General features: G+C 40.1%; 1 protein-coding gene and 1 long non-coding RNA gene across 8 annotated transcripts in view; one reads left to right on the top strand and one right to left on the bottom strand.

Moving 5' to 3' along the window:
* NBEA (neurobeachin) overlaps window positions 1–26346 on the top strand; it is a 361568-nt gene extending 335222 nt beyond the window's left edge. For 6 of the 7 annotated variants that reach the window (XM_083608944.1, XM_083608945.1, XM_083608941.1 and 3 more), the window contains 9 exons: window positions 2791–2880; window positions 4730–4922; window positions 7213–7284; window positions 9604–9759; window positions 9846–10016; window positions 20023–20124; window positions 21780–21976; window positions 22496–22647; window positions 24532–26346. In XM_083608944.1, the coding sequence (XP_083465070.1) occupies window positions 2791–2880; window positions 4730–4922; window positions 7213–7284; window positions 9604–9759; window positions 9846–10016; window positions 20023–20124; window positions 21780–21976; window positions 22496–22647; window positions 24532–24622 (1224 nt within the window). In that variant the 3' untranslated portion in view covers window positions 24623–26346. Of the gene's footprint in view, window positions 1–2405; window positions 2469–2790; window positions 2881–4729; window positions 4923–7212; window positions 7285–9603; window positions 9760–9845; window positions 10017–20022; window positions 20125–21779; window positions 21977–22495; window positions 22648–24531 lie in introns of all 7 variants that reach the window. The other variant, XM_083608943.1, reaches the window with a different exon arrangement.
* On the bottom strand, window positions 428–2382 carry LOC310760608. The gene is made up of 2 exons (XR_014547055.1): window positions 1772–2382; window positions 428–551 (listed from the first exon to the last, which is right to left on the bottom strand). It is a non-coding gene; the product is annotated as an uncharacterized lncRNA (long non-coding RNA).
* Window positions 26347–27924: the final 1578 nt, after the last annotated feature.

Raw genomic sequence — 27924 nt, 5'->3', positions numbered from 1 at the left:
AACTTGAGATCACCTCTCTGGCATTTTCCCTTCCATGTTAATTCAAAAGTATTTTGAGACTTGTAATATATAATAATAGTTGGACCAACATAAACAGTAATATCTGATGCTATCTTTATATTAGCATATAATAGCTTGGCAAGTAGAAGCTGATAGCTATGCCTGATTTGCAGCCTATATGGGTATTGAAAATTAAGAGGGTTACCATTGACTCCTCTGTATAGAAAATCAGGTGGTAAAAAGCCACTGAGTACATACTAAATAAGATGTATTTAGCTGTAAAATAATGGTTGCCTTTGACAGAATAAATTTAAGTGCCCATCTCTTATAATCTAAACAACCCATCTTATTTAGAAGTTACTGCTGTTTTCAACCTCCCTCTTTGTTAACATAAATCTGTTTGAAGAGGGAGGCAAAATCAATAGCATTGGTGTAAACTGAAGTTGTAGCTGTATAATCAGAATTTGCCAAAGACTGGTCAACATGAAAGCAAATGTGTAAATTAAAGCCCGGCAGCACTTTGCAAGATTTAATTCATTTCTCTGCTGCATCTGCAAAAGAAAAGAAACATTATTTAAGCCATTACTATAAAAAGTGGCAGATGAATGTCCATGATTAATATAGATACTCAATATAACATTTTTATTTCAAAATGATGCTTTAAAAGCACAAGAAAATTGCCTTAATGTTGTCAGACTACTGAAAATAAGGGTTATTTGCTTGAATTGTTTATCAAAAGAGCTTTTTCTGGAAACCTTTGCATCCTCAACAGACATTGTTTGGCATTAAACATTTGTATTATTCCTCACACACTCTTATGATTAAATATTTAACACAGAGAGGGGGGAGCAGTCTGGTTCCACAGGAATGTGCATGATAAAATGCTGATGTCTAAAAAAGAAGTTTCTGAAAAATATTTTTTTTTAATAATTTAAGTTATTTAAGTTCTGGAGAATATATTGTTGTATCAGTGTTTGACTTCCCCAATAGATGTCATGAGGTAAAAGGCCAAATCCAATGCTCGCACAACACACACAGTGCAGAAGGAATGGATCCTACTACACAAGGACAAAAAGAGTACATCTAGTTTTCTATGTTCAACATATGCAGGTTGTTAACTGGAACCATTGGTGTTAAAAACAACCAATGACTTGGAGGAGGAGGAGAGCCCAGCATCAGCAACTGGCATTTAGGCAAATGTGGGGTCCCACTGATCCTGAATTTAACATTATTTTAAGAGTCCCCCTCCCTAGTGTTTCTTGGCCCTGCACTTGACGTAGCAACAGCCATGGATAAGACTTTTCCTTGCCCATCAACAGTGCCACCAGCAAGGCCTTCCCCACTGATCTCATAGTAAGTCTTGCAAGAGGGGCAACTCCAGCCCCTAGCCATTCAGGGCTTTGTGCTTCAATACCAAAGCCTTGAATTTAGCCCAATAACTGACCAGCAGCCACTACAATGCTATAAGAAGTGGTGGCACATTGTCCTGTATTTTGTACCAGCTGCATCTCCTGGACCATTTTCAAGGCTAGCCCCACATAGAGCACTTATTGGAGTCCAATAGGGAGCTTATTAGAGCATGAGTCTTGAAGCCAGGTCTGGCTATAGGTGGAGAACCAGGTGTAGCTTTCCACTGAAGCTACCTGAGCCTCAAACACCAGCTTAGAATCAAGGAAGTAGTACCCCTAAGCCACATACCTGATCCTTCGGGGCAAATGCAACCCCACCCAAAACAGATCATTTCCCTAATCCACATAAAGGAACCACTCACCCACAGCACCTCTGTATTTTCAGGCTCAATTTATTGGCCTTCATCCAGTCCATAACAGCCTCCAGGCACCAGTGTAGCACCTGCACAGCCTCTTCCGATTCATGTGAAATGGAGAGAGAGAGAGAGAGAAAGCTGAGTGTCATCAGCATATTGATGGCATCACACTTCAAATCTCTGGGTGTTTTGCTACTAAATCCAAGTCTGAAGCCAAATGGGAATGGCCACTATAAAAAATGATTTAAGATCAGTTTTCTAGGTTTTGTTCTAGAATAAATATATTTTTTTTGAAAGATTTCTGTCTGAATGACAAGTTCTACTTCTGCTTTAAATTTCTCCTTTTAATTTCTAAAATAAATTTTATAACAATGTGGACCTTATCATGGGCACAGCTAAATATTCTTAGTTAGAAAAGCATGCACTTAATGAGAACAAAGCACATCAAAATTACTCATATAAGCATGCCACATTAAATAGTTTTCGAAGCATACTTGATCTTCCACACTTATGCCTTCTTGTTGATATATGAATCATTCGTAATTGTTAGTTTTGTTGTAAATTGTTGTATTATTTTTTTTTAGATTTGTGTTTTCCCCAAAAAATTATTTCACATTTTCTTTTTCTTTTTTCATTTAAGATTCCAGAAGCTTATTTTATTAGGGATCCTCATACTTTCCTCCTTACAAAGGACTTTATTAAGGTATACATGCTGTATTTAGTGCAGAGAAATCTCACAAGACCTTAACTGCATGTCCTCACAGGTTAATATTTTCACATGCATTTCCAGCTACTTGAAATAGGAATGGTTAGTTGGTTAACTGAAGCATGCTTGAAAGGAGAAGCAAAGCTTGTCTACAAAATACTAACACTTGGATGAGTCTGCAGCCTGGGAGAAGAGCACCCGGTGAATTTTCTGGACTTTTTTCATGGCTGACTTGGGATATGCTTGCATTGTCAAGGAGTGTGTTGACCTATCTCTTTGATGCATATTGATTATGACAATCACTCTCCTTTCCCTGCAGGCCATGGAGGCACAGATACAGAACTTTGGACAGACGCCATCTCAGTTGCTTATTGAGCCACATCCGCCTCGGAGCTCTGCCATGCACCTGGTGAGATATAACTGCTTGTTGGGAATTTATTTCCTCTGAATCTGAGGATCCTTTATAGGTCATAAAATACCAATTTAAGTAACACTTTCTCTTTATGTGCCCTGAGTTCCCCACAAACACTGTATGCTTTACTCTGTGCAGATAAATTGCATGATTATAGTATAATGGTAAATTTGTGGCTTGACAGTCACAGATTTTGTTTTCCCCAATTCCTTGGTTTTCTTTTAACAAGTCCCTATCATCATGAATATGTATTTGATGAATACTATTGTGCAAAATAAAAAAGCCTCGAAGATTTTCTTATGGTGGGGATCATATTGCAAGAAGAGAATGCAGCATTAGGAAATGATTTATGTGATTTATGAACACTGGCTACTTGTCAGAAGTGAGGAATTGTAGTTCAAATCATGTGGGAAACCTCCAGCCCACTCTCTGGAGAGGACACAGTGTGCACTTTTAACTTCAGTTTGAACTCCCAAATCATTCCTATCCATTCTTTTGTGTATTTATTCCAGAAGAAGAAGAAATCCATTATTCACCTAAAACTGGAAACAATGAGATCTGTTTTTATTTTTGCTCTTTGTTTGGAACATCATAACTATCAGGATTTTTTAAATAAAGTTTCAGTAAATTCCAAAGTATAGTGTTTTTGACAGTTTTTTTTAAAAAAACTTAGAGGAAACATAGTATAAGTAATAATTTTGGCAGCACTGAACTTTCCCCATTTTAAATAATAATAATAATAATAATAATAATAATAATAATAATAATAATAATAATTATTATTATTATTATTATTTTATTTATATCCCGTCCTCCCTGGCCAAAGCTGGGCTCAGAGCGGCTAACATCATACAAGTAAGACAATGCATAAAACAAGCGATCAATAAATTAAGATACATCCCACAATTAATTCAAACAAATTACAATTAAAACTGGACATGTGGCAATCTTCAGGTTAAAATTGAAGGCAGTTAAAATCAGTCATCAAGGCTGTCTGAAATCTTTTATTTAATATAAAATGAGTTTACATTGTTAGATTAAGGACAAGATTGTTAAAAATCCTGTATGTCAACTTAGAATGCATAATGCTTCTGAAAACAAATTTCATTAGCAGTGTTCTCATCACTCTTAGTTTTCAAACATTTTATTTATTTGTTATTCAAAGACAAAAACAGCTGTTTATATACTTATCCATACATGTGCCTCCCAACCCAAAGAGCCTAAGGGATGTCCATTGGTTTCCATGGGCTTGGGGAGCCACACTAGATTTTTTAAAAAATATATATATATTTGAAACAGCAGTCACACATGCATGCATACTTACCACATAATGCACATGGGGCTGCCATTTTCAACAGAGTCCAATATTTCTTCTTAAAATGTGTAGGGTTTTTTGTCCTGTGGGTGCCATTAAAATCAGTGTTGCCATTGGCTTCTATGAAACTGTTAACTGGTTGTTTTTTCAGCCGCTGCATTATATATAATGTAAACCTTATGAAAGATGTAAGTGGTGCTTCTGTTTGATTGACACTGTCACTATATGAAGTGCTGTACCTATTGAGATATTCTTTCTGTTAATGCTGACTTTATCATTTCACACCCTGTAATGATAACCCAATGGACCTTAACCATACCTCTTCTCTATTTCCCCTTGTGTAATGCTCCACCAATAGCTTTGCTGGTTTTGGTGTCCTGTTCTTGTAGCTTAGATGTGCATATAACATTGTTCCCCCTGTATGTGCAAATGCTTCCTGATTCGCTTAACCTTATTTTCCCCTCAGACCTCTTCACTAATTGTGTTATCCCTTCTGTTTTCTTCTGCTCTCTTCTCCTTTCTACTCAACAGTGTTTCCTTCCACAGAGTCCACTTATGTTTAAAGATCAGATGCAGCAGGATGTTATAATGGTTCTCAAATTTCCATCAAATTCTCCTGTCACACATGTGGCAGCCAACACGCTTCCGCATCTTACTATTCCTGCCGTGGTAACTGTGACTTGCAGCCGACTTTTTGCAGTGAATAGATGGCACAACACAGTAGGTATGTCTCCCTAAAGAGAGTTTGTCTTGAACTTTCCACAAATAATTCTTTTAGTTGCAAATAGATGTTATTTGGACTATTGCTATACTTCAGTTGTTTTAGTTGTTGTTGTTGTTTACTTACTACAAAACCTCTCTAAGCAACTTAGGATCATAGAATTGTAGAGTTGGAAGGGACCCCAAGGGTTATCTATATCTAGTCCACAGTTTAGATCCAAAAACCTAGCATAAAATCAGAAACAATACATTCAAGTAAATTCTTTATTATTATCATTTACTGACTTTTTATTTATTGAATAAAACCACAACAGCAACCCATACACAGAAACATCAAAACAGCAGAAACGTCAGCAGCAGAAAACATTTCATCAATAAACATCAGAACATTTATTGTGATGCGTCAAATGCCTGGGAGAAAAGCTTTTATCTGGCACTGAAAGGATGTTAATGTTGGCACCAAGCAGACCTTACTTGGGAGAGCATTCCACAAGCAGGGAGCTACAACTGAAAAGACCTTCCAGTGGTCTCCACCCTCTGAGAATGCACCCAGGGGAGGGCCTCACATAACCAAAGGTTCATATTTGGAGAGGCACATTGAATGAGGCTTGGAAATGTACAGGCAACCAGTGCAGCTGCGCCAAAAGCAATGTTACATGATCAATTTACCCTGAGCTTGTCGGCAGTATAGCCTGTCTGCACTAGCTGTAACTTCTTCAAAGGCACTCCCGCATAAAGCACATGCAGTAATCCAATCTTAAGGTTACCAGAGCATTGATTACTGCAGCCGGGTTATGCCTGTCCAGACAGGGTTGTGGTTGAGCCCCCAGCCTAGGCTGGTTTAAGACACTCCTCACCACCAAGGCCACCTGTGCCTCAAGCAACAGCAGTTGCTTCAGAAGGATCCCCAAACTACAGACAAGCTTTTTGAGTGATTGTGTGCCCGTTTAGAGCAGGCTGCACACCCCTCTAGCAGCATCTCAGTCTTCTGTGGATTAAGCCTGAGTTTGTTGGCTGTTGTCCAGTCCACTATCACAATCAGACACTGTTTCAGCACATTCACTGCCTCATCAGAAGTACATATCACCAGCAGCACTGCTATCAATGAACTCCACTGGTCTAAAATTAGATATTTGGGTACAGCGTAGTTTTCTTCAGGAACGGTCTTGCCACTCTCTCAGGTTGCCTGGAACCACTCCATCCTGTAACAAAACATTATTGTATCCTTGGCCCAAACATCCCCTTCTTGCCTGATTTTCTAAGCTGTTTTGTCCAGAACACCACAACACCTTTGCTGTAGGCCAAGGGTGGAGACCCTCAGGCTTGGGAGACCCTCCTTGAGAACACTTCCAGGCTGCCTATTCTCCCACAGGCCAATCCTTCTGAGTGCTTTTGCCTGACTAAATGTCTCTTCGAACAGTGACGGTCCTTCTTACCTACCTAGAACGAGGATGGAGAGATCTGTGGTATGTGAGTGAGGCAACCTCTGACTTTTGCCCAGCTGCAATGTAGTCTACTAGGAGTCATTTTTGTCTCTGGAGGATGGTCCACTGGGGAATGTGGCCCTTAGGCTGAAAAGGATTCCCTGCCTCTGCTTTAAGCAGCACTTCCCTGGGAAAGGGAGCCCAGAACACTGTTTTTCAGTGGCCTGGTAGCAAATGGCCTCCCTCTTCTCTCAAAGCCTAGGGGGTAATGTTTACAGAGTGGCATCCTACCAATTTGCTATAATAGTCTGCTGCCTCAACTTCAGTTTAGATCAGCACTCCCATACCCTCCAGCATTTTCCCGATGAAAATGGGGACGTCCCATTTCATAATGATAATTTTAATATTTATACTCCACACGTCTTACTGGGTTGCCCCAGACACTCTGGGCAGCTTCCAATATATATAAAATAATAATAATAAAGCATTAAACATTAAAAAAACCCTTCCCTGTATAGGATTGCCTTCAGATGGCTTGAGGGTCGGATAACTCCATACCTTCCAACATTTCTCCAATGAAAATAGGGATGTCCTAAGGAAAAGTGGAACATTCCAGGAACAAGTAAGAAACCAGGAGGCCATAGTGGGCTCAGGGCCAGAAGGTAGTGCAAAATGGTGTCCATTTTTCTACTTTGAAATATTTGTGCATCTTCCCTTGGTTTCTTGCTGTTCGAAGTAGGACAACCATCTTTTTAACCTGAAGAGGTAAAAAATAGGAACATGATCACCCTGCAGTGCAGACCCATTAAAGCGAAGTGAAATAATACTTGTACAGTCCTCACTGGCTTTTTTCTCTCCTTTACTATGTAGGCCTCAGGGGAGCCCCAGGATATTCTTTGGATCAAGCTCATCATCTTCCCATTGAAATGGACCCATTGATTGGTATGTCAGAGAATATAAAGTATCTGTTTATTAGAACGTGATGTGTTCAAAACATATTGAATGTGCTTCATAATGAATTAGAAGACTTCAGGGAGGAGGGAAAGACCATACACCATCTGCCTTGCATGCAGAAGGTCCCAAGTTCAATTCCTCCTTTCTCTAGGAAAAGCTACTGCTTGAAACCCTGGAGATCTGCTGCCAGTCAGAGCAGGCAATTCTGTGCTAGATGGACCAGTGGTTTGCCTCAGTATAAGGAAGCGTCCTTTGTTACTGTCCACCCCGGCTTTAAAGAATGAAAAACACTGCAGTTTTTAATATCAAAGAAATAACAGCTATCCCTGCTTCCTTGCCTCTAACAACTGGTGTCAGAAGTGTATATGCAAGTTCCATATACCTGTCCCTTTAGTGGTCAGTGATAGTCCTATCATCCATGAATCTGTTAAATTCCCTGTTTAAATCTATCAAATGTAGTAGCCATCACTGCATTGTGTGCTCTGCAAATTAATTATGCATTGTGTGAAGAAGGCTGCCCTAAATCTGTGGCCCATCTGTTTTGCTGCATACTGAAATGGCATTTTCATTGAGCTGCCATAAGACCAAGAACTCTTTTCTGGTTGGCATGGCCATTTTTAGATCTCAGCTATGTGCGCTTGAAGTTAGAATTTATTTATTGTTTGTTCTAGTATGCATCAAATCTCATTTGTTGGTTATGCACCCTGTTTGAGAAAACAGTACAGTTTGCTGGGATTTTAGCATCCTGAATAATTTGGTATAATCCACAAAGCTGCCTAATTTTGTTAGAAGATGAACAATTTCACATTTGTGAAATTGGCAAAACATTTATAGGATGGGGCACAATAATTGATAATTGAAATTAATAATTGCATCAATTTACGTTAACGGTGTTGCACTAGCCTAGTGAATTGATGGTGGTTTTAGATTGGCACAGCAGCAGGTGTTAATTGTTATGCAATGACAGTCACTCTGGCCATAAGTAGTGACAATCAAACTACTTTTTATTTGAATTGAAGTGTGCATAATAGCAGTGAGGCAGGAAGCAACTTTTTTATGCCACATTCTGATTGCTAGTGTTTAATAATAATAATAATAAATTATTAATTATACCCCGCCCACCTGGCTGGGCTTCCCCAGCCACTCTAGGCGGCTTCCAAAAAAACATAAAAATACTGTAATACATCAAACATTTAAAGCTTCCCTAATCTTATTAAAGCTAAGGCAAGATATGCAACTAATACAAGGGGGGAGGGGCAATGGACCATATAAACAAACCAAATCTAAAATGTAAACTGCTTGAGTTGGTTCCCCATCGTATAGGTATGTAGGTGTAAGAAAACAAAGGCAGGTGTCAGTGAAGAAACCTCTCCAGTCAGCAAGATACAATGTGCAACAGATCAATGAAGCAATCTTTCTCAATCATCACCCTACTCCCTCAGCTTATGAACCAAGTTGCACAGAGCTGACCCAACAATAAAGACTTACATGTTTCCTTGGTGTATTTTCTTTTACTTTAGGATAATTCACTAGAGGAGTTGATGGGGTGGGGTAGGGAAACTGTATTGCAGTATGAGCTGGAAATGGGGGGGGGGTGTTTGCATTCTATAAAGCCTGTTGGATGCCTTCTACATGGGACAAATTAAGGCTTCTTCTCCACATCCCACTTCATCTGGAAATCAAAACCTACCACATATGGGGTGGAATCACAGAACTGTTACCCCATAGTGGATACATAAAAAGTGTTAATGTTCTGGTTCTGACCTGAAGGAAAGACAATCATCTTTTCTCCCCTATGGCCATGCAGTGAGCCAGTCATTATGATGCCCTCAGCTTCCATGTCACCACTTGGCCAAGGACTACAAATGGACAAACCTTCATATGGTTAGAATTGCCTGCAGAATGCTTTAAATTAGCCACTATAAACTTAGTTGTCATATGATTCCAGCCCTGGAGACAGGAGGTTGGGGTAGCTCAGAGGGGAATTTTCGAAATAAACTAAGGGTGGGTTTTGAGATAAGGAAGCAATTTCCTCTGAGACAGATTGATCAGTAGCCCTAGAAGTCTTTTTGCCTTCCTTGGAGCCTGAGACATGCATCATCAGGAACTATTTGGTCTGAAGGCATGTTAATCTTTTCTGGGTTGTGAGGTTAGTTGTGAGTCTATGGCCATTTTGTCTTCCCAGTTTTATGATGTTTCTTTCTACTTCTATTAGTTTCAGATTTCTAAAAGCTTGGGACAACCATGTTACCATTAAGTCCATCTTCCCCAAATTAAATGGTGAAAATGCTTTTTCTTTTTCGGCAGCTAATAATTCTGGTGTGAACAAACGGCAAATCACAGATCTTGTGGATCAAAGCATTCAGATCAATGCTCATTGTTTTGTGGTCACAGCCGATAATCGCTACATTCTTATCTGTGGTTTCTGGGACAAGAGCTTTCGAGTTTATTCCACAGAAACAGGTAGGCCTTACATTACAGTTATTTGCAATTCTATTTGTAATGCTCTAAAACAAAAACATCAGTAACACAAGATTTCTTTGTTGTAGGCAAGCTAACTCAGATTGTGTTTGGCCACTGGGATGTAGTCACTTGCCTTGCAAGATCAGAATCTTATATCGGCGGAGACTGCTACATAGTCTCTGGCTCTCGTGATGCTACATTACTGCTGTGGTACTGGAGTGGCCGACATCATATCATTGGTGACAATCCAAATAGCAGTAAGTTCATAAATTTCTGTAGTTTATGTATGCATGTATGTAGTGTTTGCCTTTAATCATCAATTTTTACATTTAGAATGACAGTAAAACTTTGTACACATTCTGTAAGCACTGTTTTATAGTAATCATAAATTGTGGGCTATATGTTTGTTAAAAAGTTAAAATCAAATAGGAAAAATAATATGCATATACCAGATAGCTTGCCACTTTGGGAAGAACGGAGCAAGCAGTTTTAGAGCCTAAATAACATTTTTAGTAGCTTTTTCAAATTGTCCCCAAGTATAAGTCATATAGCTTTGTATTTTGCTGAATTTCTTATAACATTGACACACATATATGTAAAATTAAATATTTGAGTCATCCACTTGACTTTACAGGCAAAATCCAACAATGAATGTTACTTATTTGCAGAGGTTTGTTGAAAATACATGGACTGTTCATCTTCTTCCTGTTGTGGCTTTGTTGTATTCCCACCCCCTCAGTGTTTACTACCTCAGCCATCATGATCTCTCCAGCAGTGCCAAATTAAACGCTGTGGAGGCCCCTAGGCAGTCAAAATCTTGGGGTCCCCCTCATGCGCACACTTTAGTGGGATCACATTGATTGTAATTTTCTTTCAAGATCAAATCAATATATTTTAACCTTTGTCACAGGGCCCCTAAAAGGTTTGCAGCCCATAGGCTGGTGCTACTCTGTGTATTTGGTAATCCAGCACTTCTCTCTAGAGCTGGTGCTCTCCAGATATTGCTGGACTACACCTCCTATGATCCCTGATCATTGGCCATGCTGGCTGTAGCGGATGGGAATTGTAGTCCAAAACATCTGGCCACAAGTGCAGGAACAATATATATATGGCGTTCCTCATCTGCCATGCCACAGGACCAGCAAGGTGATCTGTTGATATTTCATGAAGATTGTAGTGCTACCCAACTAATTCCATCATACTTCCTTGATACCGTCACTGTTGACCTATGACTGTAAATTCACTGGGTTTCCCCACTTATTTTACTAGTGACTGTATCCACCACTTGTGATGGCAGTATGGTCAGCCCCAGATCTTATATTTAAACTGGGCAACACAGTGTTAAGTCAACAGAGCAGTTATATTAAGAAATATTTCTTTGTAACATTTACAGTTCCTGTACATTTACTGCCAGGAGATTAGGGCTTATCTTGTAAGAAAAATGAAAGTGAGATGTACAGTGTAGGTTAAATCCAATTAGTTAACATCTTTAAAATGAATCTCTAGGAAGATGCAGATGATATTTTCAGAAAAGGATTAGTTTCTCAAAAGCTGTCATCTGGAGACACAGATAAGATATTTTATATCACAGAGCATAAGGAGGTAAGGAATTCAAAAGAAAAATGTCAGGTTACAGTAATTATGTGGGCTAGGTGCTTGACTTTCTAATGATCCTTTAAGCTGAAAGACAGTTAATTATCAATTTCAGCTTCAGTGCATCCAATTACTAAAAGGAACTTCAGTTGTTTCAGAAAATCATATAAAGGAGGGTCTCTCCTTTCCTTATTTTGGTAAATCAGCACTTGTAAACCTGTATTTTGAAATTTCACATACATGTGCATGTACACATGACATGTGCTTCACCTCCGTATTTTTGGTTATGATCATTTCTAAAAGAGAAACTAAATTGGTGGCATATACATTGTTAAGATGGCCCATTGCTAGTTGTTCTGCTATTCATGAGGCTGTGGATGCAATCCTATGCACAATACTTACCTGGGACTGGGAACAAGCCCCACTGAACCCTTCCGAAGAGACATACGTATATGGAATTGCACCGTGAGGGGTATTAGCATGTGCCAGTTAATGTGTGCAACAACCAGCAGCAACAACAACAAGCCAGTGGCTTCATGGTTGGCAGCTTCTCCTCCTCCTCCTCGTGGTACCACCACCAGCAGAAGGCTGTTTCAAACCTGTGGAGGGCCACAGCAGAAGGAGGAGGGGAAGGAGTAGCCCACTGGAGTTGTGTTGTGATCAGCTCCACAGTTTGTGGACATTGTGGGGCTGGCTCCTACCCAAAAATATGGGGGGGGGAGGGCTTGGCTCCCTGGAGTTGGAACCCCTGAAAGATTCTTACATTTGAAAATTTCCAGCAGAAAAGAGTTTACATTTTTTAAAGTAACAAATTTGATGCTCTGGACTGTGTAGCACATGGAGGGAGTTGGGCCTCCATGGAAGCTGCAAGCTATTTAGGCAACTAGGAATCTGTATTGGCTTTTGCCAAAACAGGACTGGCAAATCTGTTACAGCATTGAACTATTGCAATATGCTGCTCTGTATAGATTCTCAGCACCTGCCATGCCCCAGCCCCATTCATTTTTGCCCTTGTGTGCAGACTGCAGTTTGAGGTTTCATGATAGAAGGGTACAGTATTTGGAGTAGGGTCCACTGCTGTGGGTTAAACCACAGAGCCTAGGACTTGCCAATCAGAAGGTCGGCAGTTCAAATCCCCATGACGGGGTGAGCTCCCGTTGCTCTGTCCCTGCTCCTGCCAACCTAGCAGTTTGAAAGCACATCAAAGTGCAAGTAGATAAATAGGTACCGCTCCAGCGGGAAGGTAAACAGCATTTCCGTGCGCTGCTCTGGTTTGCCAGAAGCGGCTTAGTCATGCTGGCCACATGACCCGGAAGCTGTACGCTGGCTCCCTCGGCCAATAAAGCGAGATGAGCGCCGCAACCCCAGAGTCGGTCACCACTGGACCTGGGTTCCCTTTACCTTTGTTCCCTTTACCTTTACTGGGTCCCCTTTACCTGGGTTCCCTTTACCTTTACTGGTCACCACTGGTCAGGGTTCCCTTTACCTTTACCACTGCCTGTAAAAGTTGGGGCATGTGAAGTGCTAATATCCTGGATCACTATGCCAGATACTGTTTTGGATCAGGCTATGCAAAGTAATAGTTAGCGAAAACAGGTGTTTATTATACCATTTACTAAACTGTTCCACCTAAACCATTTCTATAACTTGGTGAATCTAATTCTGACTATGAATTTGCATCGTTTCATTTGCATCTCTACCCTGCACTAAATAGATGACTTGCTATATCATACAGACACACAAACATTTAAAAACAAAAAACAAAGGTTGAGGAAAAAATCTGAATCTTTGAGCAAATACCCAAATAGCTGAAATTGCAACAACAAAAGTGAAGGACAGATGTTTTCTTCTGAAACTGACACAAATTCAGAAACTAATTTGGAAGTGATAAAAATTAATTTGCACACTTTAATTGGAACCTTCTCTTTGCATGAAAAGAAGGAGAATGGAGCCAGCAGCTTGTGCTAAGAGCTGATTGAATTTTTTGTCATGTAGGTATGCTGGACTTGGCCGCTTATCCTCTTGAGCCTATCTGTGCAATATATTGCGTTCAGCCTTTGACTGGTTTCTTTAAAAGGATCAATGCTATTCCTGTTGTGTCCCCAGAGTCTGAAACTTCATTGATCTTGGGACTTGACATTTCTCATTACATACCAGATAGTCACCAGAGGTGTTAGTTAACGTTGCTTTCCCTGGCCGTGTTTGCATTGAGCACTATGAGCGTGTTGTGTCAACCAGCCCAAAGCTCAGTTTGTGGACCAATTATAGGAAATATCCCTTAAAGACACTGAAGTGCATTTTGTATCACTTGACACATTTTACATATGCTTAAAGTTCAGTACTTCAATAAATGACTGTAGTAAACAGCCCCATGCGTTGGAAATACTAAATGTGTCTATAAAGAATTCCAGGGAGAGAGCAACATTGATTTTTTTTGAATAACACTTTTCAAGGTATTTTAAGTCACTTGTAAGTAAATATTTCAAACCTAAAAGACTCTCTAAATAAATTGGAAGGAGAGGATCATTAGACTTAAAACATCCCCTGCATTCCTACATTTTATTTCTTCTGACTTTAAGTTATTTGAGAGGTGGCTAGTACAGCAGGCTTTGTTTGCACACTCAGATCTGTTGTTTGCAGTGTAGTTTCTTCAAAATCGCATTGAAACTGTGTTAGGCCAACTCGGGTAAAATGACTTTTGATTGTTTAATAAAAAAGGTCACACAGACTCACATATCTGTGTTTGCAGTCAGACTTGCATACATGCTTGTGCCCCTTGTATTTCACCGTTTCCTCCCACAAAAATATAGCCATGTGAATTTTGTATGCCTTATTTCCTGTCTATTGAGGGACAGATGCAACCCCAGGTTTGGTGCAACCTTTCAGCTGCTTATCAAGAGCAGGGACACAGAAATTAACTCCCCAGGGCCTAAGGGAGCTTCCTATCAGAGCCCAAGAAATAGTCATAGGGCAGGTGTGAACCCTCTTCAGGCCATGGCTTGTAACAAGGCACAAGATGGCATTCCCAGCGCTCATTGTTGGATTTCTTGTCAGAATAGCTTCTCTTCCAGCTCATCACTCACAATGAAAATAGGAAAGAGATTCCTAGAGGAGAGGTGGTGGTGGCAGCAGCAAATCCTGCAGTGACCTCCCTCTCCTCCCAAAAAACAGCACAGGGAATTGGAATGGGTATCTGCCCATTCTGCATGTGTGGGAAGCAATGGAGCAGAAGAAACATGGGGAATGGAGGGAGCCAGGAACACACACCTGTTTGTTATATACTGCATTTTAAAATGCTTTCATGTGTCCGAGCCTTCACTTTCCTGAGTTAGAATAGGAATAGCAATGTCAGGCCTGCTGGTTATCTAGGCTGCTTACCCACAGGTAGGTTGTTGTAGAGAAAAGAAAGGAACAGTGCTTCTTCCCTGGGATTTGATCCTCGGGAACTTTTGTTGCCTCTACCTGGTCTATAGGTGATTGTATAAATGCTTAGTTTTCAGTGCTCTTGGTTTCCTTCAGATAAGAAAACTGTTCTGCCAAGGATGAGATGCTTTGATGGCTCCTGCTTTTTTAAACAACGGTTCCCATTGTAGTTTTGGCAGTGTGCTACTGTGCTTTCTAAAACTGGGGTGCGGCAGAAGAGAGAGAGGTTTCCATTGCACCTGAAATATTAGGTTGCAAGGAAACGAACACATCTCAGAATAAAAAAAAAATTAATAATATTTATCTGTTTAGAATTGGAAGACGTTCGGTCTTCCACAGAAATCAAATCACATATTATGTCCGTTGTGGAGAACAAAAGCGAGCGTCTTATTTTAAACTACATTGAGGGAACTGTTTTGGTAGCTTGGTCTCGTATATTTTATCATTTTGCCCTGAAGTGATTCTACTGCAGATACAGAGGTGCCACGTTGGGGAAATTACTGTGAGTTCAAAGTGATGCTGTTTCAATTCACAGTGGTCAAGTTTCACCTGCAGCTCCCCTGGTGCCACAGCCTTTAACCTCTCGCTGCATCTATCAGTGGTGATGTGCTGGTGACAGAATATTTTACTGGATTGTGAATGATTGCTAAGGTCCATGACATTCTGCCTTTTGCAGTGAAATGTAATGTGGGGTGAGATTTCCTCCCCCACACAGTGGCTTTGTTGGAAGAATATATCTCTGATTAAAACTGTATTTTCTTTCATTTGTCCCTAAAGGGTGAAATGATACTCACTGTTATTGCAAAGCTATGATTGATTCTAAAGGCTTTGGAAAGCATAGTATAGCTAGGATTTCTTTAAAAATTTGTTTTCAAGGACCATATTGGTCTTCGTGGGCTCTTGCCTTGGCAAATGAAGTGGATCACAGTACAGATTCAATTTAATTATAGATAACCTGCAGCTTCAGTGAGAACTGTGTGTTTGGTATTCCAGAATCATGCATAATAGAGATAATGGGCTGGTTTGCCTTTCTTTGCTTTCCTTTCAACTGTCAAAAAAACTCTCAAGGTTTTTCAAGGGCCAACTCAAGTAATTCACATTTGAGAATAGCAATTTCAAAATAAGAATATTGTAGAATAAGTTCAAGCCCTCTGCCAGCTGTAGTTTAGCATCTTTCTGAAATATGCAATTGAGCTGAGACTCTTTGTCTCCTGATGTGTTTCCTATATGACTCTTTGTGCTGAACAAGTTGCCCATCTCTAATCAAATGCTTCACGTAGCATATGCACAAATGCCACTAGACTTTTAAAAATTGCAGTCGTTCATTGTGGTCATTCCCTGTAACGGGCTGTTGTGTCAGGAAAGGTGAAAGGATGCAAACATCTTTCAGAGGATTGCATCATTCCTTTATATAATTTCTATTTTTCACCTCCATCTCCCTTATGCTAGCAATACAGAGTCAACAAAACATGCAGTAAACCACAGAAACGGCCCCTTCCTATCAAAACCTTGCACATCCTGCCCAGAGACACAGAACAGATGTATTGCAGAGTCTTTCCTAGCTTCCTTCTCGTTTTCACTGTCACGCACACACACAATCCTTTCAGACAATGCTGGTGCCTGTCCCGCATACTCTTTCACAACAGGGAAACTACTCTCACTTTTCCTTATCGTCTCCCTGTACACCCCTAATTCTGTAATAACCTTGTTCTTCCCTGGCTCTTTTCTATGCGCATATGGGTCTTTGTTCTCCATGGCAAATATGTATCTGTTTATTTTGAAAAGGAGGTTTGGACTGAGTTTAATTTATTGCAAGTGGTGGATAATCTGAGACATACAACAAAACCTGTTTCTAAACAACTCTTTTTTTGCTTGAAAAGTGATACATTGAGACTTAAGAAATTCCAAATGTATGCTTCCCCTTGCAAACTTAATCCTGTTGTGCAAGTGATGTCAGCTATGGGTGCATTTATTACACATCTTAGGTTTTTTCCAACCTGGGGGGTGGTATTGAACTAAGTTTTACTCAGAGTAGACCTATTGTTATCAATGGCTGTAACTTAGCCATGTCCAGTAATTTTAATGGGTTTATTCTGAGTAAAACTTAGTTGAATACCACCCAGAATGTTTCCCAAAGTACACATAGGAACACATTGAAAGTGGCCATTTTCAGAATTATGCTTACAATTAACATATGACTGGAAAGCTGTCAGGGGGCAGTGTGGGAGCGGCATAGTATCAGTAATCATGTTTTTAGACATTCCTTTACACTCTCTCCTATGTCTTTAGTGTACAGTACTTCAAAAATCATAATTTCTTTCTGCACATCAATTAATGTACATTTAAATCAACTCTAAAGCATGGATCAAACAGCAAACTAGATACCACATGACATTGTGCATGTGCAATTAACATGCACAGTTGTTGTTGAAACAAAATAAAAAAAAATCCTTCCAGTAGCACCTTAGAGACCAACTAAGTTTGTTATTGGTATGAGCTTTTGTGTGCTAAGGAACAAAATAAAAAGGATTTTTTTTTATTTTGTTTCGACTACGGCAGACTAACATGGCTACCTACCTGTAACTAGAACAGTTGTTGTTGTTGTTGTTTAAGTAACAGCTGTGGGGATGTCTGAACAACCTTAGGATTATGAAGAGGTGGGCAGAGAAGGTTTAACTCTTTCTCTCCTGCATGGTTTTACAAAAAAAGGGCTTCTCTGAAGTTCCTATTTACATTTCAAGAGAAGGCTCTTTTGATCTCAGTGGAAGCTTCCACTGAAATGCAAATAGCAGCTTCAAAAATGGGAGACTTGTCAAGGGGGGGGAGAGAGAGAGAGAGAGAGAGAGAGAGAGAGAGAGAGAGGTAGTTTCTCCCTTCTATCCCCATGGCCCTGGGCTGTTCAAGCTTCCTTGAGTCTGCTATTTACATAACCAAATAGAGCATGCTAATTGCAATCATGACCCAAATAACATATTCAAAATGTACAAAGCTGAAGTTCTCCGGTATCAAGAGAAATGGGAGGACAGTGGGAGACCTGATCAAACTGTAGCATGTGGATGTGGTGGGTTCACAGAAGAGCTGACCTGTCACCTGAGTGCATAACTTTAATGTTATACTGCTCATGCAGGTGGAGTACTAACACGAGGAGTCCCTCCCATGTCACCTATTGACCTAATGTCAAAACTGACCCATTCTGAAAGGATCCTGCCTTTTGGCTTTTCTAACTCACTTCATTGAAGCAAGATCTTCCATATTCCAAAGCCTTGAAAGATCAGTCCACACCCTATGGGACCTTTGAACAAGAGGCTAGACTGAGCCAAGAAACCCACACATGACAAAGTTTAATAGAAAGCAGGAAAACCCAACACAGTTATTCCAGCTTGGGAACATTTGACAGAGCCTGACCCACATCTTGGCCAAAAACTTTCATGGTTTTCATAGTATTACTGCCAACATATTCCTGTAGAGCTTAAGTAAGAAAGAATGTGAAACACACACACAAAAATGTGAACAGAATTTCCTTTCTAGTTGCATTACTGAACTCTGAATATTCTGGTTTATGTTTTATTGTTATTTATAAAACTGGTTTTATTTTGCAAATTGCCTTGCTTTTGCAATGAAAGGCAGTCTATAAGTGACTAAATAGCACTAAATAAGCACCAACCAAGGTGCTGTGAAACCAGGGTAGGCACCATCCATAATTAGGCAGCCTGGTTAGACAGCACATTGGACACAAGTGGTCACACCAATATATTGGGCAAAGTAACAGGTGTGCCCTGTTGCAAGTGATCTTAGATTTGCACCCACATCCTCTGGAAAATTGCAGTTGCTTGGAGTGGCAAAGTCTTGCAGACTAATCCTGCCTGCATCATAAATATAAGTGTGTTGACTGTGCCGCTTAAAATAATTCTTTTCAATCTATTCTTTTTCTTTTTGGTGCAAATTATAGTACCTAGCATTTTATTGTGATTTTTTTTTTGGTTTTTTTTTGTTATTTAAAAAAGGTGTTTCCCTAAAACCTAGTGTCATATGAATGTACATTGCAATCCAATATTTATTTTAAAAGCTTGTTTTCAAACCATGCTTACATTTCTAAATCTCATGGCTGGACTTTAAAATATTAGAACACACCACATGTCTTATAAGTGATTATAGTAAGTTAGTTAGTTAGTTAGTTAGTTAGTTAGTTAGTTAGTTAGTTTTGTGCTTCATGAAGAAGCATAGTATAAGAACAAAAGAAATATAGTTACTAACCAGTATCAAAATTCAAAACCTCTCTTCCAGCTTATAAGAATATAGCAGCTGGCCACTGCTGGCCATTACCCAAGGAACTCTCTCATTGTTTCCTTGCTGCAAGTGAGTTCTCATGGAGAAGACCATAACAACTCACCTTGGCAGGGATCATAATGTCTAATCCAATCTTAGGAAGGAAAACAAGAAGGAAATGTTAGTCTTGCCCAGAGATGTAGGAGAAATTCAGTTCAGTTTGCACTTGAAGGTGAATCTACCACTTCCTGAAACAATACAGAAACTGAAACACAGCTATACTTCAAATTTCACATTTCTCTGAATTTTGCGATTCAGTTCTCCAGCCAAGGAATGTCTATGAAAATGCATGTAAAGTGTGCATTTAAAAGCATAGATTGGGGGAATGTAGATGAAGGAATTGCTTTGCAAAAGTGTGTATGTTAGGCAAAATTATATGCAAAGATGCATAAAATGGCTCACTTGGTAGAACACAAGATTCATAATCTCAGGGTCATAGGTTCTAGCTCCATGCAGGGCAAAAGATTCCTGGACTAGATAACCCTTGTGGTCCCTTCCAACTCTACAATTCTATGATTGTGTGAATCTATGAAATTCTATTAAAAAATGTTTTGCAAATTGATGTGGAAATGTGAGGAACTGAACTCAGGACTGGGAAAAGAAACTGAAATGGACAAATCTGGCCATCTCTAGTTTTGCCCCAAATATTTTATTATTCTTGACTATACAGAAGGTTAATACCAGAGAGATCCTTCCCCCAGAAGGTATTACAAAGCCTACTGTTTTTATGTTGCTTCTGAGAATATAGAAAAGGACATTATGAACTCTTAGCTCAAGCCCAACAAAGAGTGAGCCAATCGGTGGAGAAACAGGGGTTCAACGAAAGATAAAAAGTTACAAAGCCAGTTTGAATCTGATTTGTTGCTGATGGATTATATTTTACGTGAGATGTCTTACCTTTTTGTGTGGCATCTGTTTTAGGTGATTATCCTGCTCCCAGAGCCGTTCTGACTGGTCACGACCATGAAGTTGTCTGCGTATCAGTGTGTGCCGAACTGGGACTTGTCATAAGTGGTGCTAAAGGTCAGTTGTCAATTTTAGTCTTACAAATTTGAAACTTCCTCATCAGTAAGATTTGCCTCAGGATAAGTATAAATCCATCCTCCGCTCATTATCCTACATGCTATATATTTTAATTTCTGTATCCTCTGTAGAGCTTCATCTGCCACCAGCCAGCCTGCTTGTAAACTTCCACCACTGCCCTCAGCTGCCATGGGCTGCTATGAGCCCATGCAGGTTTGCAAGCATCCTAGCTGCTGAATTGAAAATTCAATAATTAATTGTTTGTGAATAGTTTCAGCTGGTCTGGTGAAAGTGGAAAGTTTTATTCTTAAAAACTCCTAGGGATGGGAATAGTTTTTGAGGTGTGGAAAATTGAGTATCAATGATGCTTATGAGTGAAGGAAAGACCAGAGGCAGGAAGGCAGTAAATGGGTTTGCCCACGTGCTGCAAACTGTGTGTACAAATTTAATGGATGCATCTAAGAAAATGCCTCAGTCATTCTGTGTATTGAATTTGTATGCATGATTCCAGAAGAGCTGCTGTGCTTTTCTGTTGATGCCAAAGGGACAAAAAAGTCCTGTGGCACCTTAAAATCCAACTAATTTATCACCACATGACCATTTGTCTCAAAAAAGCTAGTCTGCTGCACAGTATACTTAAAAGCAAGACAAAACTGTGTTATAGTTTACTTCCTCGATAATTTTCATACAATGATATCCAAGATGTGGCTGAAAGGATGTATTGTTCATTGAGTATCTCGGGTTTTGTATCAGAATGACAAATCTCTTGCCACAGTAGGGTACGAAAAGGAGTATGTCATCCTCTTACATTCAGAGTCACAAACACAACTATTTAAGATAGCACCAAACTTCAGCTAAAAATTGTCCCTGCTGTACAGATACGAAATGTTTGATAAATATGGACAGGGTGCAATGACTTAGACCGCTGACTTGCTTCAGAAAAATATTTTAAACATTCATACCACAATTGTAAGTGAGGTAGGAAAATGAAGTGGTGGGTGATCCACCACTTTCAAAAACCTCCTGGCTTGCATTAGGCACCAGGGTAAGGGAAACAATGTGTCTCTCCACCCCCATTTTTTTTTAATCAATTAATTTGTAACCAGTGGGAAAACTGCCTAGACCAGCTCCAGACTTGCATGGCTAATGAGCCAAGTCCTGGAGCCTCTTGGGGAAATGAAATATATCCCAAACCACATCTACTTCATCCTTAGAGCATTGGGGGGCAGCTATAGTAGCATCTATTGCCTGCAGAAACACCACTGGTGGATGTTTCTGTGGGTGTATTGGAAGCCTCTGTGCTAGATGTAACCTCCCCAGCAGCATTTCTCCTGTTTGTTGGCTGGAAGGAACCGCCACCTGATTCCTAACCTCTTCCAGCCAGCAGATTTATGAGCTGGGATTGTTCTGCTCAGCAATGGAAATGTGAAAATACACACACACACATGTGCACACTACTTGAAAGCGATTCACTGTTTAAATGTATATTTCACTTTGCTGAAGCACCACTTTAGATCAGAGACATTGTTTCCCCTGCACATTCTTTCACTGTTTATATACCACTATGTGCCATCTCTGTATGCATTTGGCATAATTTAACTAAATTATGTGCCTCTCTGTTATATATATATACTGTATTATTTGTCAATATACAGAAGGACCTTGCCTGGTGCACACAATTACTGGAGATTTGCTGAGAGCACTTGAAGGAACAGAAAACTGCTTGTATCCTCGCTTAATTTCAGTATCTAGTGAAGGCCACTGCATCATCTACTATGAACGAGGCAGGTTCAGCAATTTTAGCATTAATGGAAAACTCTTGGCACAGATGGAGATCAACGACTCAACCAGGGTAAGTATTTCCTCTCAGAACTTATTATGATGTACAACAACAGTAATGCTTGAAGAAGTCTCATGAGAAATTAGTGATCACTGGAAAATTAGGGATCACATTTACTGGAAAAACGTCTCGGCTCTAATTCAATCTAGAATTGAACTCTCTGTTTTTAAAACTGAGCACTTGATGATTCCTGTATATCTGTTTTAGACATACAGATTTTAAAGTGCCTGTGCTTTAAAAGTTTACATGGCTTGACATCTGTCCTCCCTTGACTAGGAGCCAAGACATGAATACAGGGCCCTGAGGAGTCCGATCCATCACTGACACCTCAGAGAGAGTAAAGGGAGTTCTTGAGGTCTTACTGATGGCACCTTTGTTGCAGGGCAAAGTCAGAAATGATCCATGGTGACTTCCAGCAAAGCCTTCTTTGCTCCTGTCCTAGACTGGGCAAGGAAATACTCCTCTCACAGAAGCTGTTTGTGTTAGTCTACGCAGCATTTAATGTCACTACTCATTCTGGCTCATCTGTAGGCTATCCTCCTGAGCAGCGATGGGCAGAACCTGGTTACGGGTGGCGATAATGGAGTCGTGGAAGTATGGCAGGCTTGTGACTTCAAGCAGCTCTACATTTACCCTGGCTGTGATGCTGGCATTAGGGCAATGGACCTGTCTCATGATCAGAGGTAAGTCGCAACCCAAGAGAAGCAGTGAGCCTCTTCAAACTTGTACATGTTATTTGTCCCCCCCAGTAATTCAGCCTCTCTTTGAAACACACGATACAATTCACCTCTCCATGATTTCTGGATTAAGCAGTACAGCTTCTAATTTTCCTACTCAATTCTGCTCCATTACGGGAGACTCCTCATGCTGCATTTTTGACTGGGCTCCTACTTCCTTACATTTTAAAGGCGGAGATTATTATTATTTATTAAATTTATATACTGCCCTTCATCGTAAGATCTCAGGGCGGTTCACAGAATAAAATAGAAGATAAAAACACATATAAATAATTTTTTAAAAAACCCCGCCCTTCCCACAGACACATTTAAAAGGCTGTAGAATAGTAATCAGTTGAAGAGGGACGTTTTCGCCTGGTGCCTAAAAATCTATAATGAAGGCACCAGGTGAATCTCCCTGGGGTGGTTCTACATATGCATGCTCTCCACTACTGAATCTGTATGCATTTGTTTCTTTCCCTACACCCAAACACAAAATGGAGTGTGAAGAGCCAGCTTACCCACTTGTGAAGCATCGGTTTATTGCTATAAAGCTGTGACCCCCACGGTCAGGATTGTGGCTAGTAATGTGGAGTACCAGATAGATTCTCACGCTTGGACCCCCTTGGGGTGTTCCGAGTTCAAACCCCTCCTCAGCTATGATGTACGTTAGAAGAGCCAAGCATTAATTTCATGAGCAGCTGATGCCATGGAGCCACTTGGTATCGCAGCTGCTTACCTGGATGGCGTGGCAGCAGGATGGTGGTGAGATAATGGATGTGCAGGCAAACACTGACAGAGCCAATCCAGCATTTCTGCTAGTGAACCTGCACAGCTTTGACCTCACCTCACATCTGCCCTGCTCCACCTCCACACCTTTCAGGTAAGCAGCAGCAGTACCAGGTTTTTGTATGTGTCAGCAACTCATTATTTCTACCTTCCTTCCCCGGCAGGGCCAGCCCACCCATTAGGCAAGGTGAGGCAACCACCTCAGGTGGCAGGATCCACAGGGGCAGATCCGGCCTCCAAGGAATGCATCGCCTGCCACTTCTGCGGTAGCACTGATGGCTGCGGCATGCTCCTTGGAGGCCAGATCTGCTACCTCCTCAGTAGCCCCCACAATGCTGCCTCTACAGCAGTCTCTTGGCAAATGAGAGGATCTGCTGGTCTTCTCCCACCCTAGGGGAGAAATGATGAGTGCTGCACTCTGGGGTCTCCTGAGCTCTGCACCCGCCCAGCATGATTCTGAGCAGGCCCCTTTCCCCCTGCAACAGCTTTTTATTCCTAGTTCAACCACTGGGTAAGGTTGATTTGATTCCAAGCCCCCTTGTTCCTGATGTAGATCTTCTTCTCTGGGAGGGGGAGATTTTGTGGTTCACCTCAGATGCCTACATATCTTGAGCCAGCCTTGTTCCCAGTGTTGTTGTGAAGATGGTCATGGGACTATCCCACTGTACTTCCTTTGGAGAACATGTGTAATTTAAATTTAAAAAAAGAAAAAATCTGGCTAGCATTCACCATGTTTCATTGTTGGCATGGTTTCAGCTTTCATTGACCAAGGCTTCTCATTAGCAACACACCAGAGGGGAGATGGAGGCAGCCATGGCTCAATGAAAATCCCTAATTTCACTCACTTGCCTACCCAGAAATACATCTGTGTTATGCAGCATGTTAGATGCAGTAGTAGATGGAAATGTGATCATTTCCATCATTGTTCTTGTCTAATATGATTCTATGATCTTTGGAATCAGCATAAGTATAGTTTGAGGGTGGGGAAAAACCTGACTGCCGTGAACATTTTTTAAAGAAATAACTCAGTATGTACAGTTTGTGTCTCTATCTCTCTTTCAGGACTCTAATTACTGGCATGGCTTCTGGTAGCATTGTAGCTTTTAATATAGATTTTAATCGGTGGCATTATGAGCATCAGAATAGATATTGAACCGGAGTGAAGAACTGAAAGCAAAGGCGAAATTGAGAGCACAAGTGCTACTGAAAGGCATAATCTCTGGTGGAAAAACAAGTCTGCATTGACCTCCGTTGTACATTCCATTACACCCAGCAATAGCTGTCCATTGTAGTCAGCAACCATTTTACTTTGTGTGTTTTTTCACAACCGAACACCAGCTGCTGCAGAAATGAGCTTGTATCATGTAAATTATAATGACTTAGGAGATGTTTTGGTAATTATTTCATATACCTTTGTTTACTGAGAAAAGCTAGTGGAGAACACGTCACAAGAGACTTTTGAATATTCTGAGGAAACTTGTGTCCGGTTGTTACATTGTTTGGGGCCATGAACCTAGCATACATTTCCCATTTCCAGCCTCTTTTCAAGCTGAAAATAATAATAATTAAAAGGATTAAAATAAACTACGTTTGATACTTTGTACATCAGATGCACATCTTAACTTTAAAGGGATACTTTTGTAAAAGTAAAACCTTGTATAAAGAACAAAAAAATGTTTCTTAACTTTATTGTGGAGTTACAACTTGCATGTACTTTAAACCTGAATGTCTTGATGAAACGGCGACATTCACAGGTTGAAGTGAACTGCCTAAGGGCCCAGCTTGCATTTAAGGGTTGAAATGGGGCACAAGCCGCAGTTTTGTCATTGCCACTGAAATATGGTTTGCTCTTTTCAATCTCAAGCCACCCCCCTTCTAAGTGGAGTTTTTGCTTATGACATGAAGCGTTTGGATATGAAGCCATTGTTTGCCATATTTATGCGTTGTAAGAGGAAGAGAAAATCCTTCCTTTATTAATTTAGTACCGCGATAGAAAGGCAGGAGCACGGAAGAGAGATGAGAGGATGCTCGCGTGCTTAATGACTCCCACCAAAGCAAGAGTGCTAGACTTCTAGATTCATCACATTTGGCATACTGTACATTGCAGGGAGAGAGCAATTAAGATTTTCTCTTCATTTCCTTGGAAATAAAGCTTGGTTAAAAAGGACCTTAGCTTCATTGGGGTTGTTCTTTTACATTCTTCTGAAAGTCACGCATTAAGCCACATTCTCTGTTGACGGCACTTCATGTCTGACAATACTGTAACGATGACTATCAGGATAATTTGCCGCACATTCTACGGATCAAGTAACACACCCAGGGGTATATACACTTTACTTCATGTTTCTTCTTTGTATATTTGGTGACTGTATTGTCATAGATGTACATATTGTGTCGGTAGGGCTATGAGGCATGTAACAGGAATGTAATTTTCTCAGACTTTACACTCACTTGCAGTCATTTATTTAAAAAAGATAAAAACAAGGTAACGGATTCTTTGTACTGGCACCAGAAACATATCATTATTTATTGATGTGATTCTTATTTGTTCTCCACCTTGTATTAGTAAGTTTTAGCACTAAATACCTTCTTCATTGTTGTTTGTATTTATAAAATTCTGAAATCATGGGGAATCAATGTAATGATTAAGTTATTCATCATTGGTCTGTAAGCAATATCTTGAGTTTGTAGCTTAGAATTGGGAGAATATTGAACATCTGGAAGATAAGTTCATTTCATCTCAAGATCATGGTGAAATATTTTGGATATATAAATTCCTTAAGCTATTGTAACCATGTTTTATTGCAAAGATGTAAAATATGCCAGATGTGTGTGAGTTGGAAATCAAAATGAAAAATAAAATATGCAAAGAATTCATGGATTGCTTCTCTTTTTATTGAACATTTGACCCAAATGTCATGTTGCTGGTGGAAAAGGAAATTCAAATTTTTAGTCAGATGCATTGCCTGCAAAATTAAATCAGAAAGATGCAATCCATCCATAAGCTCAGGAGTGGTTGGTCCATGGAGAAGGACCCTGGCTAAGAACTCCCAGAGCGACTGCCAGACTCCAGACCCACACCCCCACACAAGTGTTTTCATGGAACATTTCAACCCCCAAGTAGAAACAATGAAATAAAATAATAAAAATATATAGGAAAAAAGTAACTAAAACATTGCAGAATTCCTAAAAGCAAGTCCAATAAATAACAGATTAACAACTCTTAATTATAAAGCAAACTAAACTGCAATGTGAACAATCTGAATTTCCTTATAACTAATTTGGGGGGAAAACAACAGACAAGATAAAGGCAAATCGCTGTGCTCCTAAATTCAGAGGCACAATGCTAATTTAGCAAGAAAAAAAACCCTGTCTTTCCACTGCTACGATTCCTATAGAAACTCATTAACACTACACAAGTCTTTCTGTTTCATTGGGTACAAGCAAACTATACTTCATCCCTTTGACAAGTTAGCCTGAAAAACATTGCTATAACAATGAAGGTTATATTACTTTGTATTATGCAGCTAAAAGGTGCCTGAAACAGTAATGAAACATATTCTGAATATACTCACTGCTTTTCCACCAACACCAAGGGGAAGATGCATGAACCTTTATTCTATATCTATCTATCTAACTAACTATGTATAGCTAATTTCTAATTTTGAAATGCTGGTGACCTAGTCCTTTCTACTGTTCACCCCCTTTGCACAGCCCTCCCCCTGTTCCTTCCTCCCTAAGGCACCCTCCACCCAGAAGAAAAGGGGGAGAGAGAGAGACTCTTAGTGTAGGGGAGAAGGTCTAATTAGAGACCCAGAAGCGGAAGCATCCTAATGCTGGCAAGGAATCTTGCAGGCTGCACGTGTAAAGCTACAAGCGCTGCCTGTGAACAGTTGTTATGGAGGAGGCTTGTTATAATACAGTGTATCAGCCCTGCTGACAGGGAAGCAGAGTGTTTGAACCAAGTCCTTATGCGGCAGGGATAACAGCCTCTGTAACAGACTTCCTGAGATAAAGGGGAGTTTTGATAACTTCAAGAGACATTCTTCCCCCTGCAAAAACACACACAAAAAAAAAAAAAACCACCAACGCACTATGGTTGCATATAAATACATAACTTACTCCCGCCCTTACATATAAAAAAAGAACATCTTTTAAATGTAGAGCTTGGTATGCAGCATATAGCTACATTTTCCAATGCGTTTTGTTGTGAAGCAGAAGCTGATACATACCGCTTTTATGTGTCTGGAATTGTGATTTAGCCCAAGTATTTTAACTCCTGTTTTTCAGGAGGTGCGTAAGTCTCTTCCAGTACAATAAATGAGAGTTACTAAATATGATTTATTTTGGCCCACTTGTGTCTATGCTTCCACACATACCAAAGCTGCAACATTGGACACAGAGTGATGCGAAAAGTCATGCAAGGAATAGCAAAATAACTGGCAGGGTGGGGTA

The sequence above is a fragment of the Podarcis filfolensis genome, assembly GCF_964270895.1.
Source record: "Podarcis filfolensis genome assembly, chromosome: 4".
NCBI classification, from domain to species: Eukaryota; Metazoa; Chordata; class Lepidosauria; order Squamata; family Lacertidae; genus Podarcis; species Podarcis filfolensis.
The sequence above is the reverse complement of the archived record's forward strand: the minus strand, read 5'-3'. Positions and strand labels throughout refer to the sequence as shown.